The sequence below is a fragment of the Poeciliopsis prolifica genome, unplaced genomic scaffold (assembly GCF_027474105.1).
Source record: "Poeciliopsis prolifica strain line A6 unplaced genomic scaffold, Auburn_PproV2 SCAFFOLD095, whole genome shotgun sequence".
Taxonomy (NCBI): Eukaryota; Metazoa; Chordata; class Actinopteri; order Cyprinodontiformes; family Poeciliidae; genus Poeciliopsis; species Poeciliopsis prolifica.
The window spans coordinates 501,883-516,402 of record NW_026562470.1 but is presented as its reverse complement, the minus strand read 5'-3'; the positions used below and the strand labels follow the sequence as shown (position 1 = coordinate 516,402).

At 40.6% G+C, this 14,520-nt stretch overlaps 1 protein-coding gene across 5 annotated transcripts in view; it reads right to left on the bottom strand.

Annotated features, from left to right (window-relative positions):
* Window positions 1-401: 401 nt before the first annotated feature.
* LOC129353716 (voltage-dependent T-type calcium channel subunit alpha-1H-like) overlaps window positions 402-14,520 on the bottom strand; it is a 131,847-nt gene continuing 117,728 nt past the window's right edge. For all 5 annotated transcript variants that reach the window (XM_055023062.1, XM_055023061.1, XM_055023060.1 and 2 more), the window contains 2 exons: window positions 8,316-8,872; window positions 402-3,615 (listed from right to left, as the gene is read on the bottom strand). In XM_055023062.1, coding sequence (XP_054879037.1) covers window positions 2,929-3,615; window positions 8,316-8,872 — 1,244 coding nt within the window. In that variant the 3' untranslated portion in view covers window positions 402-2,928. The remainder of the gene's footprint in view (window positions 3,616-8,315; window positions 8,873-14,520) is intronic.

The window sequence follows — 14,520 nt, the reverse complement described above, 5'->3', positions numbered from 1 at the left end:
GTTTTATTCCAGCTCTGTCCAATCATATACAGCTCACTGTGTATCCCTTGCTGATATAATGCTGGTAAATTTTCAGAAATGTGGAAATGCAGCTTTCTTTTATCATGTCTGCAGTTTTAATAAAATATAACCTTCTCTACAAACTGAAAGCATTGTTTTCTCACTTACATGAGCCCTTCTGCAGTTCCATCAAAGCACCTTTGACTCTTTAAACAATCAAGAGAAAAGGGCATGCTGCAGCTTCAGACAACAGGGGGCCCTCTAACGCTGGGCCACTGACATATTTCACACTCAGCTTCAACCCTGAGAATACAAAGATGTAGAGAGAGGGGGAGTGCAAAAAGTTAAGATACCAATAGGCAGAAGGAAGGGAGGAAAAAAAGAGGTAGATACAACTGAAGTTCAGGTCATACCAAAAGATTTTATCTGAATGGTTCAAAAAGCAACATCGATTTTCCAGGTTGACAGGTGTTTATCCAGTCAAGTTAGTTTGTTACAAAAAAATTAAAGATATAAAAGTGCTTCAGATTTTTAGACAGTGAACATACGGTGGTACTATTGGTCAAGAAGTGAGAGATAAATAGAGGCTGAAGATCTTCCTTAAACCTATGCTTTTTTTAAAAAGACGTTTTTTTCAAATCTTTTAAAAAATTGTTTACATGAACAAATGTTCAAGGTTTAATACTTCAATATGTAATTCTAGCTTCTAGCTTTTATGATTTAGCTTTGAAAACTGCTGTAAGGATAAGAAATCAAGTTGATCTCTTCACTTAAAGATCAAGAAAATTAAAGTACTATACCATAAAGCTATAAAAGTAATGTAGATTCACCGGGTAAAAAAAACTAGTGAAAGCTGCAGTATGTAAGTTTTATAAAAACTGTTTTTTAGATATTTATATTACAATAAATATGTCACCATGTTGTGACTGTGGTATGAGACAGATCAGCTGTGAAAAGTTCAATCTCCTCCACCTCCTCCCGGAGCTACTATTGCCATCTGAAGAAATGCACCATTCCTGACCAAGCAATCAGGAATGCTGCACTCAGCATTCAAAACAAAATGAAAACAATAATAATAATGATAATACAGACCTTTGGGCATGTGCAGATTCATGATGATTATGATCAGTATGATGATTTTTATAGCATTGCAGCATTGCAATCAGGAATGCTGCATTCCTGATTGCAGCATTCCTGATTGCTTGGAATGCAACTGGCAGTTCAGCAGATGGCAAGAGGATAAGAGGGAGGGAAGATGAGCAGCACCACACAGAGAGGTGATTGACAGCGCTAATACCCACTTCCTGGTTTTGGCTGGTTGTTTCTAGTTTATACTGGAAGAAGGCAGAGGAGTATGATTTTTCTCACAGCTTATCTGTTTCGTACCATACAGTTACTTTCAGTTTGTTGAAACTGAAAGTAACAGTTTCAACAAACATATCTGTAAAAAAAATCATAAAAGTTACATACTATAACTTTGAACAACAAACTAGTATCAACTAGAAATGATCTGTTTGGGGTTTAAGTTTCTCAAATGTGACAACGTCACAAACATTTATTGCTTTGACTTGGATTAGTCCTGATAAGTCATTTTGGACTCTTGATGCATTTCTAATAAAAATAAAATCAACTTCTGAAAATACAGTGCCTTGCAAAAGTATTTAAATCTTATTTATTTTTCCACATTTATTCAAAACCACATACTTAAATGTATTTGATTGGGATTCTATTTGAGAGACCTACATAACAATGTAGCTAAAGTGATACATAATCTTCTTAGTTGGGGGACCAAGGTGTTGGTAGACCACTCAGAGGTCCTCAGCTCAGTGGTCCCTAGTTCCATTACCCTGTCTGGGTCATTTGCTGCATATCTCCTCCTCTTCTTTCTGCCCTTCTTCCTATGAAGCTACTGTTGAATAAAGGCTACCAGTGACTTTAGAAGCAAACATCTTAATTATGAAAACATGAAAAATATTGCATGCTTTTGTGCTCTTTTTTTTCTACAAAATGAAACCCGTTGTAACAAGTCATTCCACAGGAGTCATCTGACAAGTAAATAGTGTCCACTTGCAGATAACTTCATCAGAATTTACTGATGAAGTTATCTGCAGATTTGTTGAGAACATTAGCTGGAATCACAAAGATTACAGCAGACAGGTCAAATTATGGAGTGGCTTGAAGGCGACCATTGAGAGAAGGAGCAAAGAGGCCAACAGCAACCCTGGAGGAGCTGCAGAGATCCACAGCTCATGTGGGATAAAGACTGTGTTTAAGAAAGCAGTAAGAAGTCTCATGCTTTCATTTTGCAACAAGTGATTAAGACGATACAGCAAATGAGGTCAAGTAAGACTACTAGTTCACTATTTGGTCGACAAAATTTATGTGTGGTGGGAAATAAAGAGCATATAAATAAACTTTCCACACTTTGGAACATGGTGGTAGGAGCATCATGTTGTGGGAGTGCATGATGCACACAGCATCCACAGCATACTTTACTTCAGAAAGAAAAATGAAACTTGACTTTTTTTTAAACACCACATGTGGAAAAGTTGAAAAGGTGTGAATACTCTTGTAAGCACTGTATATAAGAAGCATCACAATCTTTGTGTTGTATTCTGACCTAGGCTTGTAGAAAAGGGATGACTAGTGGTAATAATGGACTAATAATGACTAATAACAGCAGGAGAGCAAGCAACAGGAAGGTTGTCAATCTAGCTGGGCCGCTACTGTGCCTGAACTAAAGCTAAGACTATGATAGAAGAAAAAGAAACTTCTCTTTTATGTGTGCATTTTGTGTACTTAAAGCACAAAACAGTCCTTAGAGTTCTTCACTAGTACACACATCATGACTTCTTTTCACACACTGTGAAAATCTAATGAGACAGGAGGAAACACTCCTGCTTCAGTCTGAAGCTTTTGTGCCTCTTATCAGAAGTTCAGGAGAATGTTTGGCTCTGTTTTTTTGTCCTCCACAGAGCAGCCTTCCTGCTGGTTAGGATAGACAGTGGTGGCATCAAACGACAGAGTCCGCCTCCTCAGCTCAACACTGTTGTCTAGACACTGTGTGGCTGTAGTGACTGGCTCGTCACCCGGCGGTGGGCTCATCCTGCGCTTTCTGCTCCTTCCTGAGACGGGCGATGCAGAGTGACTGAGACGGCTCCGCTGCTCCCCGGGATTCGGAAAGAGATGTCGGTTAGGAGCAGGCTGAGAGACCAAACCGTTCATTCCATCAACTTCCTCATCAGACTCATCCAGCATGGGGGCAGGGACTGATCCGGCAACTCTGTGATCAAGCAGTGGAGCAGGAAGGATGGATTTAGTGCTGGTGACCTTCAAACTGGACGGGTCCTGAGGGCTAACAGGCCTCTTTTCTGCCTCTGTGTCTGGCTGCCAGGCACTGCTGGCCTTCTCAGGTATGTGTTCATGGGCCTCACTGTGGCTTTGGCTTTGGCTCTTGCAGGAGATCACCCTCTGAGGGTGAGTGTATTTGAGTGTGTGCACACTGGATGGTCTCTGGCACGGCGGAGAGGAGGCGGCCAGGGGCTCAGTGAGGCAGGTCTCTGCCAGGTCATCAGCTGACCCACTCTGGTCCAGAGAGTCACAGCACACAGCCGCCTGGGACAAAACAACAAACACAGACACACACATATATAATGAAATAAACTCACTAAGTTATCACATCATTAATTTAAAAAGCCATCTGTGCTTCTTACTTGTTGACCTGTATGAACAAGTTGTATACTTGACTAATTAAAATATTTTCTGACCATTTTCATATTTTCTGTTCAGCAAAGGGTTGGATACTTTTCAAAAATAAGTTCTTGAAGCATAAAGTTTTAATCAAAAATAATTATACTATTTGTCCACAAAAAATATGTTGTGTGTGTAACTAGCAAATATGTCAAAAGAATTTTAAAAATCCTTAAAAAAATTCTGAGAAGTATTGATCCATCAATCCATTCTGTAGGGTGCCACAACAGGATCGCTGTTGTGGCACCCTACAACAGCGACCCTACAACAGCAACCCTACAACAGCGACCCTTCAACAGCGACCTTTCAACAGCGACCCTACAACAGCGTCCCTTCAACAGCGACCCTACAACAGCGACTCTTCAACATTGACCCTTCAACAGCGACCCTTCAACAGCGACCCTTCAACAGCGACCCTTCAACGGTGACCCTACAATGGCGACCCTTCAACTGCGACCCTAAAACGGCGATCCTTCAACAGCGACCCTAAAACGGCGACCCTTCAATGGTGACCCTTCAACAGCGACCCTACAACCCCTTCAACGGCAACCCTTCAACGGCGACCCTTCAACGGCGACCCTTCAACGGCGACCCTACAACAGCGACCCTACAACCCCTTCAACGGCGGTCCTTCAACGGCGATCCTTCAACGGCGACCCTTCAACGGCGACTTTTCAACGCCGACCCTTCAACAGCGACCCTTCAACAGCGACCCTTCAACAGCGACCCTTCAACAGCGACCCTTCAACAGCGACCCTACAACCCCTTCAACGGCGACCCTTCAACGGCGATCCTTCAACGGCGATCCTTCAACGGCGATCCTTCAACAGCGACCCTTCAATGGCGACCCTTCAACGCCGACCCTTCAACGCCGACCCTTCAACAGCGACCCTACAACCCCTTCAACAGCGATCCTTCAACGGCGACCCTTCAACGGCGACCCTTCAACAGCGACCCTACAACCCCTTCAACAGCGATCCTTCAACGGCGACCCTAAAACAGCGACCCTTCAACGGCGATCCTTCAACGACGACCCTTCAACAGCGACCAGAAGACTGGTTCTGAGGATTGCTCAGATCCAGTCCTCCAGAGCTACCATCCTGCAACATTCAGATGCTTCCCTGGTCCAACATACCGGAATCAAACAAACGACTCGTTAGCAGGCCTGTTCAGAGCTGATCCTGGTCTGTTGGATGCGTCTAAATGTTGCAGCTCTGGACCTGAGCACCTCTGGTCTACACAAACACCACTTTCACTTCAATATCTACGTGGACATGAACACAAATGGATTTTCTCCCCATAAATGTCTGCTTAAATTAATGTGGAAAATGTTGACATTTTTCTAAAGCTACAATTTCACACAAAATATATGTCAGGTCCTGGTTTAATATATTTTTTTATTGTTTTGGAGTTTGATTTATTGGTTCTAGTCCAGTTGTTGTTCTGTGTTCCTTATTTTCTTTCTTTTATTAGGTCAGTCCTGTTTCTATTTTACCTTCATTACAATCTAACTCTTAGTATTTTAACCCAATACAGAGAGTCGTGGGCTGTTGCCTTAAATATATTGATTATTTTTGAACCGTGCCTCATGTTCATGTGCTTACACATGAACATGACAATGATTTATTACCTGCCAATTTGTTTTGTTACTTTTTATAACTCTAGCATGTTCCGTATGTCTAGTGTTAGATTTCTTTCCGAGTTCTCTGGACTTTACTGGACTAGACATCATGTGATTTATTGTGCGTCACATATGCAGAATTTCTTTGCATTGAGTCAGAAATATTGGTGGTCGGAAACATGACACAATCACACAAAGAATCTGAAAAAGGTACTCAATATTTTACCATTAATTTTAAAACAGAAATAATAAAACCATGATAACTAGTGTTGACAATTGGTGAGGTCCAAAGGAATCTAATTTCACAGTTAAGTAAAATGTTTGGATTACAAAAATGTGAATACAATAGTTAGAATAAGATACGGTTGTACATATGCATCATGACGTTGACTGATAATCCCTCTGTACTGTAAATTTTTATGGAAATACTAAACGGTTATCAGAAGTAGATAAAATCAAACGCAAGATGTGAAAATCTTGCTAAGCTACTGAACACCATGCTTAGAACATTCATATGTTGGAACACATGCAGAATTAAGTCAGAATTAAACAACTATTCATAGAGCTGTTTATTACTGTTTAGCTCCAACCCTTTACTTGTCAGATCCTTCCTCCCCAGAAACAATTATTTTTGCTTCTTGAACAATATGTCTCAAATAAATAGTTACAGTAAGAGGTAACTCTTTAAAATTTTTCTCCACCAGCCACCTCGACACATGGCTCTGGTTCTGGATGCTGGACTTTGAGATGCTGGACGTACTTCCACTTTGGAGTTGCCCACGGTGAGAGACACCGGGCAGGAGTGGGCATACTTGTTGCTTCACACCTCGGCGCCTGTATGTCGGGGTTTACCCTGGTGAACGAGAGGGTAGCAATGATGGGAACACGGGTTCTGACTGTTATTTGTGTTTAGGAGCCGAACAACAGTTCAGCTCCTTCAGCTCCAACAGTAGTCCTTAGAGGGACTACTGTAGAGAGCCCCTCATGGGGACTCCCTTGTTCTGTTGGGGGACTTCAACGCTCACGTGGGCAATGACATTTAGACCTGAAGGGGCATGGTTGGGAGGAACGCTTCCCCCGATCTGAATTGGAGTGTTGTTCTGTTGTTGGACTTCTGTCCGTCGGATAGTCGAACCTCGGATTCAAGAAGAGCAGTGTGGTTTTCGTCCTGGTCGTGGAACACTGGACCACCTCTACACCCTCAGCAGGGTCCTGGAGGGTGCACGGGAGTTCGCCCAACCGGTCTACATGTGTTTTGTGGACTTGGGGAAGGCGTTCGACCGTGTCCCTCGGGGAGATCTCTGGGGGGTTCTCTGGGAGTATGGGGTACTGGTCTGCCCTTTATCCCCGATTCTGTTCATTACTTTCAAGGACAGAATGCCTAGGCACAGTCAAGGTGTTGAGGGGATCCATTTTGGTGGCCTTGGGATGGCATCTCTGCTTTTTGCAGATGATGTGGTCCTATTGGCTTCATCAGGACGTGATCTGCAGCTCTTGCTGGAGCGGTTCACAGCCGAGTGTGAAGCGGCTGGGAAGAGGATCAGTGTCTCCAAATCTAAGGCAATGATCTTGAGCTGGAAAAGGGTAGTGTGCCTTCTCCAGGTCGGGCAGGGTGTTCTGCCCCAAGTGGAGGAGTTCAAGTATCTTGGGATCTTATACACGAATGAGAGAAGAAGGGAGCGGGAGATTGACAGGCGGATTGGAGCAGCGTCTGCAGTGAAGCGGGCGCTGCACCCGTTCATTGTGTTGAAGAGAGAGCTGAGTCAAAAAGTGAAGCGCTTGATTTATTGGTCATCTATGTTCCCACCCTCATCTATGGTCATGAGCTTTGGGTCATGACCGAAAGAACGAGATCGCGGATACAAGCGGGCAAAATGGGTTTTCTCCGAAGGATGTCTGGACACTCCCTTAGAGATAGGGTGAGAAGCTCAGTCATCCGGGAGGGACTCAGTAGAGCCACTGCTCCTCCACATCGAGAGGAGCCAGTTGAGGCTCGGGCATCTGGTCAGGATGCCTCCTGGACGCCTCCCTGGTGAGGTGTTCTGGGCACGTCCCACTGGGAGGAGGCCCTGGGGAAGACCCAGGACACGCTGGAGGGACTATGTCTCCTGGCTGGCCTGGGAACGCCTCGGGATTCCCCTGGAGGAGCTGAAAGAAGTGGCTGGGGAGAGGGAAAACTGGGCCTCCCTTCTTAAGCTGCTACCCCCCCCCCCCCCCGACCCGACCCCGGATAAAGTGGGAGAAAATGGATGGATGGACATGATTTATTCTTAACTCTATCAAAACCAATTTACTCACAATAAGTTTATCATACATATGTACGTATGAATTCAACAAATTCAACAATTCATGGATACCTTACGGATGTGTAATGCAATAAGTTCACTTGAAGTAATTATGAATAGCAAATTTTATTACACAGCCCAAAAATTCTTGCAATCATTTATTATATTTATTATTCACAGAATGAAAGCACCTTAGTTCAACTTGTAAAATTATGAAAGTGGATTTATTGTGTCAGTGACATTTTAAACTCTGGTCTTCGAGGTGCATCTTCCTGTCTCTGGACTATTAGTGTGATTAAGAAGTTTTTTATGGTCTTCATGTTCAATTCATTCATTTGAACCTGGTATTGTTTGAGCAGGAAAAGACTTAAAACATGCGGGGTGAGGAAGTGTGAGGTTTTCAGTCAGAGTCAAATGCAATGCTACGTTTAACCCAGAACTCAGAGGTTTGATAGATTGAGCTCAAACATTGCAACAGTGAACAAAGGACAAAAGCCAAGCAGTTTCAGCAGTTTGTTCAGAAATTGGAAAGCCTTGTTGGAAAGAATAGTTTAATCACAGCCTAAAGCTTGAGCATTTTAATGAATTTATTTTCTTTCATAAAATGCTAAATTTCTGTGAAGAACTAAAATATGACTTTAATAAGAGAAATGACACACCTGTCTCCTTAACTGTTTGCCTGAAGAGCGGAAGGATGCTGGTCTCTTTAGGATGGATCGTTCTGGAACATAGGTGGGACTGAGCTTGTTTCTGTCCAGACTCTCTTCAGGACTGAGCCAGCATGAAAGACTACTATCTGCTTCTGTTGGACTCAGCCTGACAGATGGACATCTCTCCATGCTGTGGCTGGACTGCAGCTTTGGCCGGTCTGCAATCAGTTCAGGGTTCAGCCTATATCCATCCATACTGTGAGTGGAGCTGAGTCTGTGTCTGTTCAGTCGATGGGTCGGACTGAATCTATATCCATCTGTACTGTGAGCTGAGATCAGTCTCTGTCTCTTTGTCCGCTGAGCTGAACTGAGCCGGTGACCCTCCATGCTGTCAGCCGGACTGAGTCTGTGTATGGAGTGCCTGTCGATGCTTTGGGAGGTGCTGAGCCAGATGATAGGCTTGGAGCTATGTTTAGAGCCCAGTGAAGCGTGGCTGATTGCAGGAAGAGCTCCTGGAACCTGCAGCAGAGAGCTGCCTGCACTGGAACCCAGAGAGGACACGGAGCCTGTAGAAAATCACTCAAGAATCAGACATCCACTGCAAAAACACAAAATCTTACCAAGTTCTATGGTCTACCTTGTAGTGCAAATATCTTTGTACATTTGAAATAGGACACATCTAACTTTTAAAGTAATTTTTCAGCAAGACGTACATGCTTTTTTTCAGTCGATAATTCTTGAACATTGATAAAAAGTACTAGTTCCACTGGTAGATTTTTTCACTTATAGCAAAACATTTTTCCCATGTTATATGTGAAATAATCTGCCAATGAAACTAGTATTTCTTAATCAGTATTAAGGAATTATTCAATAAAACAAGCTCCCATATTTTTCTGAAAAATATGGGACAATTTGTCTTTGTTTTTACTCAAGTGTGCAAAGATATTTGCACTAGAACCGAGACAAAATATAGTTTGTAAGATTTTGTGTTTTTGCAGTATTCCAAATTATTTTTAAGTTCTTTATTAGTGTTTTGTAAAGCTAATTATACCCTCTAAAATATTTCCAATATTGTGAAATTACAGTTACATATTTTACAGGGTTATTATATTGGAGTTTTCAAAATGCATCCATCCATCATCAAACTGTTCAGCAAGGAAACTGATGAAGGTGCACTCTACACAGTGTCCTCTAAAAATACACTATTTTGACAACTCTTTAGAAAGTGTAGTTGGGCTGCAGTTCATCTTATGGACTTATTTATATAACCAATTTACTTATGGTTATATCAGTAAATATAACTTATTTATGTAAGTCCATAAGACTTATGTAAATAATTATTTTACTTTAGCTTAGTTTGCTTTCATGTCTTCATTTAGCTAAAAGTTACAAATCTTTAACTTAAAGGAACTTTGTACTTTGACTTTTCTTGAAACAATAAAGTTCAATGCTGTATTTGTATCTCTCATCTGATGTCATGACTCAAGCTTCACCAGGGACAGATGCTGTACCAAGCAGATGCTGCGGTGGTGCAGGGGTAGAGCACAACAGACATAAGGGACCGTCAGATAATGCTTCTGCTTGTTGGTGTTCCTGCTAAAGTCTTTTTGTTTTTCTCCCCAATTTTCCCTTTACGACACTCTAACAATGTCCTGCAGTGTGTGGTGTGTTACTGGTGGTGTGTTGAATATGCTGGTTTAAAATCACACATATTCAACATTGTCTTGTCCCGATCATCTCAGCCTGTGGGATTTTCCCTGACAGGGATGGAGAATCTGTTGAATGTGACAGGGAGCCAATCAGAAAGGGGAATCCCAATCAGCATCGGAGGTGATGTGGAAATGTTTATTGCTATATGTAAGAGACAATTTTATATATGTTTATTCTATTCTATTCTATTCTATTCTATTCTATGTTTATTCAGTTAAAAATGCTAACTACGAAAAAACATAACTCACTTCATAACTCACTTCGTCTGCAGCAAACAGAGCGGCTGCTCCCACCGTCTTTTTTTATTTTATTTTTATTGCGGCCTGCCCATAGCAATGCATAGGGGACTGCTAAATTAATAATACTCTGTGCAAGTATTATTAACTTATTCTTCCATGGACCTTAATGCCTTAATAGCCAAAAGTGGTATCAAAACGTGCGGCTAGATCCCGGCATTGGAGCTATTACTTTTAGTGGGAATCGGACTTACGATAAAAAGCAAAAAACAAGCAAAATTTCCAACTGCCGAAATCTAGAGTCTAACTGACTCTGACTGCTGCTCCACTAGAGTGAAGAATGAAGTGGATTTTTGACCCCAAAACAATTTTGAAATCTTCGTCATGCCCATAACTATCACCCTATCGGTATTAAATTCGGTCATGAGATTGATACACATGCCTTCTCCGGTAAAATGTTTTCAAAATTTCGCTTGGGCTTATGGTTTTCTGTCAAAGTGCTTCAGAACAAAAACATGCGCCATGGTATAATTGACACTCTCAGCTATTCATTTTCATACTTTTCTGAAAAATTTCAGGCCTCAGTGGACACCATTTTTCTCACATTGCTGCTATTACTGTGAGTGAGCTACAGATATGGATCACATAAAAAGCAAGCCAATGCATTAGCATTTGGCATATTTGTAGCTCTGTCCATTAGTTTTAACTAATGGACAGAGCTACAAATATGCCAAATGTGTAGTTTTTACTGACAGTTAAAACATAGGGCTGAGCTGCGATTCAGGACTAGTGGCTGTTTTGGCCAATATATAACTGATTTAACCCAAACACTGTTACTCATGGTATTAGTGTAGCCATTTAAAATAAAGCTTACTGAAAATTTCAAAATAAAAGCATAAATATTCTTCTCAGGCCTTTCAGAAAAAGTAACTGCTTCAGTGTCACCTTGTTTGTCTCGCTCACAGGACAGTTGAACTGCCCTTTAGAACTACAATGACTGAATGTAAGAACTACAACATGGCAGAACTGTCACTTTCTACTGAGGAGGACTAAGCTGTCCTTTAGAACTACTTGTGTTTTGGGCATTTTATAACTGATTGTGACACCCAGGATTAGTGTGGCAATTTAAAATAAAGCTTCAAAATAAAAGACTTGACAATTTTTATATCAGGTAATTGCTTTCTGATTCTCAGTGGTTTGTTATTTAAACAAACCACTATTACACTTTGGATTAGTTTGGCAATTTAAAATGAAGCTTAATAAAAAGGAAACAAAAAACCTGACAATTTTTACATCAGGTAATTTCTCTTTTCTACATAATATAATTGATTTAATATAATCACTGTTTCTCATGGAATTAGTTTGGACATTTAAAATTAAGCTTACTGAAAATTTCAAAATAAAAGCATTAAGATTCCTCTCTGCAATAATATTAGCTTGCCTTATCTTTTTCTCTCAGGTTAGGCCACTGTCTTGCACAGAAAGAGAGTGCATTAACATTAGCATTTCACTGCCCCCACTAGTGCACCACCATAGATTAGCCTGCATTGTCTTTTTATCTCTGGTTAGGGCATTAGCATTAGCCTTTTACATTAGATAAGATATCAGCTAAGTCAATTACAGACAACTTGCTAGCGATATCCAGCATGCTACCGAGAGTATTCACGCTTAGCATTTGGCTAAGTTTAACTTTTGCGCTAATTTTAACATACTGAATGGTTTGAATCCATGTTAGTCAACATGCTTGTGATTCTCCACATGTTACTTAGTAATTTTTTTTGGCATTGATGCTTATTTCCAGCATCAGAATACTGGGTCCAAACCGATGGGGACACTTTGGCAGGACCCGGTTAAATTTCTTCAGGAATCTTCTAGGTTTTTTTATTAAGCCTTTTCTTTTTATTATGTCTTTTTTTATCGCTTAAAATGAGTCCACAAGCTATCACTACTGCTTCTTCGTCGTCATCCATGTTTGATTATTCTAAATTCACTGATGGTATGTTTGGGGTTTTACTGGATTTGCTTCTGGAATCGGGATGTTCGTGAGTGGAATCGGTTGGTGTGTGGTGTGTTGCTCCTGCCGTCTGGCTGGACACACGAACCGATCAAACCTGTTGGACTTTTATGTCGTGTGAGGTCACAGAAGTTTGGAAAGCGACAATCCTTAAATCGTGCCGTGTGAACCAGACTTAAGAATCACAAGCTGCACTCCTCTCATCTCGGCCACTCGTAACGCTTTGGTAACATTTACATATCCCTTCAAAATAGGATACAAATCCGCCACAAAATCGAACATTTTACTTTAATTCACGATAACGACTAATGGAGTCCTGAGCTCGTTTCTCTGCAATGAGACGGTCCCATCTGGGAGTGATGGGACACAATGACATCTGAAGTGTTGCTTATGCACAGGGTGCTTGGTCTCTATCTGGAGAAGCAGTTTGAAGCTTCATTGCTTCATTAACGAGCCGGCCACCATATCATGCAGAGCGGCCTTGGAATGTGGGAATCACCTACCGGGATAAATCCTTCTCATGTTTCTTCTCTGGGCCAAGAAACTTTTCAAAGACATTTGATCTGTTTCTGATTCATTTTGATGCTTGTGGCTCAATGTCGGTGCGCAAGACTAAGAGAGAATCCGGTTAAAGAATTGTCAAAATAAAAGATCCTCCAGACTCAAATAATACGTAAAACAGAAATATTTAATTATTTCTTGCTGGCCTGGTACCAATTGGTCCACGAACCGGTACCGGGCCGCAGCCCGGGGCTTGGGTACCACTGTTTTAGTGTTTTAGTTTGAAACAACTTAAAAATTTGAGTTGATGTTTGGTAGAATTAAGTCAGAGATATTAATTATTTTTTAGGAAAAAATCATGATTTGAGTAAGATTTACTTAAATTTGTTATGTTAAACTTAATTTACAAAGTTTTTTATAACTTAATTCATTGAGTTGGTAAGCCTAATAAATTGGGTTGGATGATCATAATATACTGAGTTGGTCAGATGCAGGATACAAACACAACACTGAACTTAATTGTTTCAAGTCAAAGTAAAAAGTTCCTTGAAAGATTTGTAACTTTTAAGATAACTGAACACAAAGAAAAAGAATTAAGTGAGATTAATATAAATAAGTCCATAAAATGAACTGCAAACCAAATACACTTCTTAGAATGTAATAGAAATAACCTAAAGAACTTGCAACCTGCAACAAAAGCTGGATCCATGTTTATTTAGCTCCTAGGATCTCAAAGAGCTCTAAAAACATAAAACAAGGAAAGCAGTTTATTTAAACAATAAAATAAAAATGACTGATATTCCTTTTGAAACAACACACATTGGGGCAGAAACTTTAAAAGTTGTACTAGCAAGATGCCCGTTCTGTTATTTTGGCAATATTTACATTCCTAAAAGTCAGAATGAAAAGGTTAGAGGAGACTAATCAAGACAAAAGAGAAATAGAGTTTTGTGTAATAGAAACAAAGCAGACAACTTATCCTCAACAGGAACTATTAGGGAGATCTTTCAACACGAGGTAGAGAAATTTTGCCCTAAGAGTCATTCATTTATAGCGGCCTTTTACTACTTAGCATGGTTCAAAATTCTCTGATAAAAAAGAAAGCTTTGTTGACTTAAAATACTCGTGCAGGTATTCATATTGAGCCAAAATCCCAGTTCACGCAGAACATTGACACCACTCTGAAATCAAACCATGCACACAGAAACATGATTTGTCGTCAGGAACTTAATTTATATATTTGCTTGTTATTTATAAGGGCTTCTTTAGTTTACAGACATTTGAATTCATCTGAGTACCACAGATAGTCTAGAGAGAAAAAACAGGTAAAAAAGATACTCCAAATTCTGTTTTTAAGAAAGAGTGTTATGTTTTCCATTCGCTACTTTTCTCAGAGACATTAAGTGAACAGCTAGCTCATATTTCAATGTAAAACCAAGTTGGAAGTGGACCAAAGATCCTCTTATTGATTGCACATTTTCTGAGCCACCAACACTACTAATCATATTTGGGGAAATTACACAGTAAAGAGGACTTAGTGCCTGTGTTGTAGTAAAGGTTAGAACTCTCAGTACTTGTGTGTGCACATTTTCCCATCCATTCATCTCCCTGTTTTACATTAACACATACAAACATTCCTACTGCAATATCCTTGAAGGCTTTCAATGGCAAAACAGAGCCTGTAGAGTTCAATCTTTAGTATGAACCATTTAGCATTGACTTAATGTCCGAACATTGATTCCTAATGTGTTTT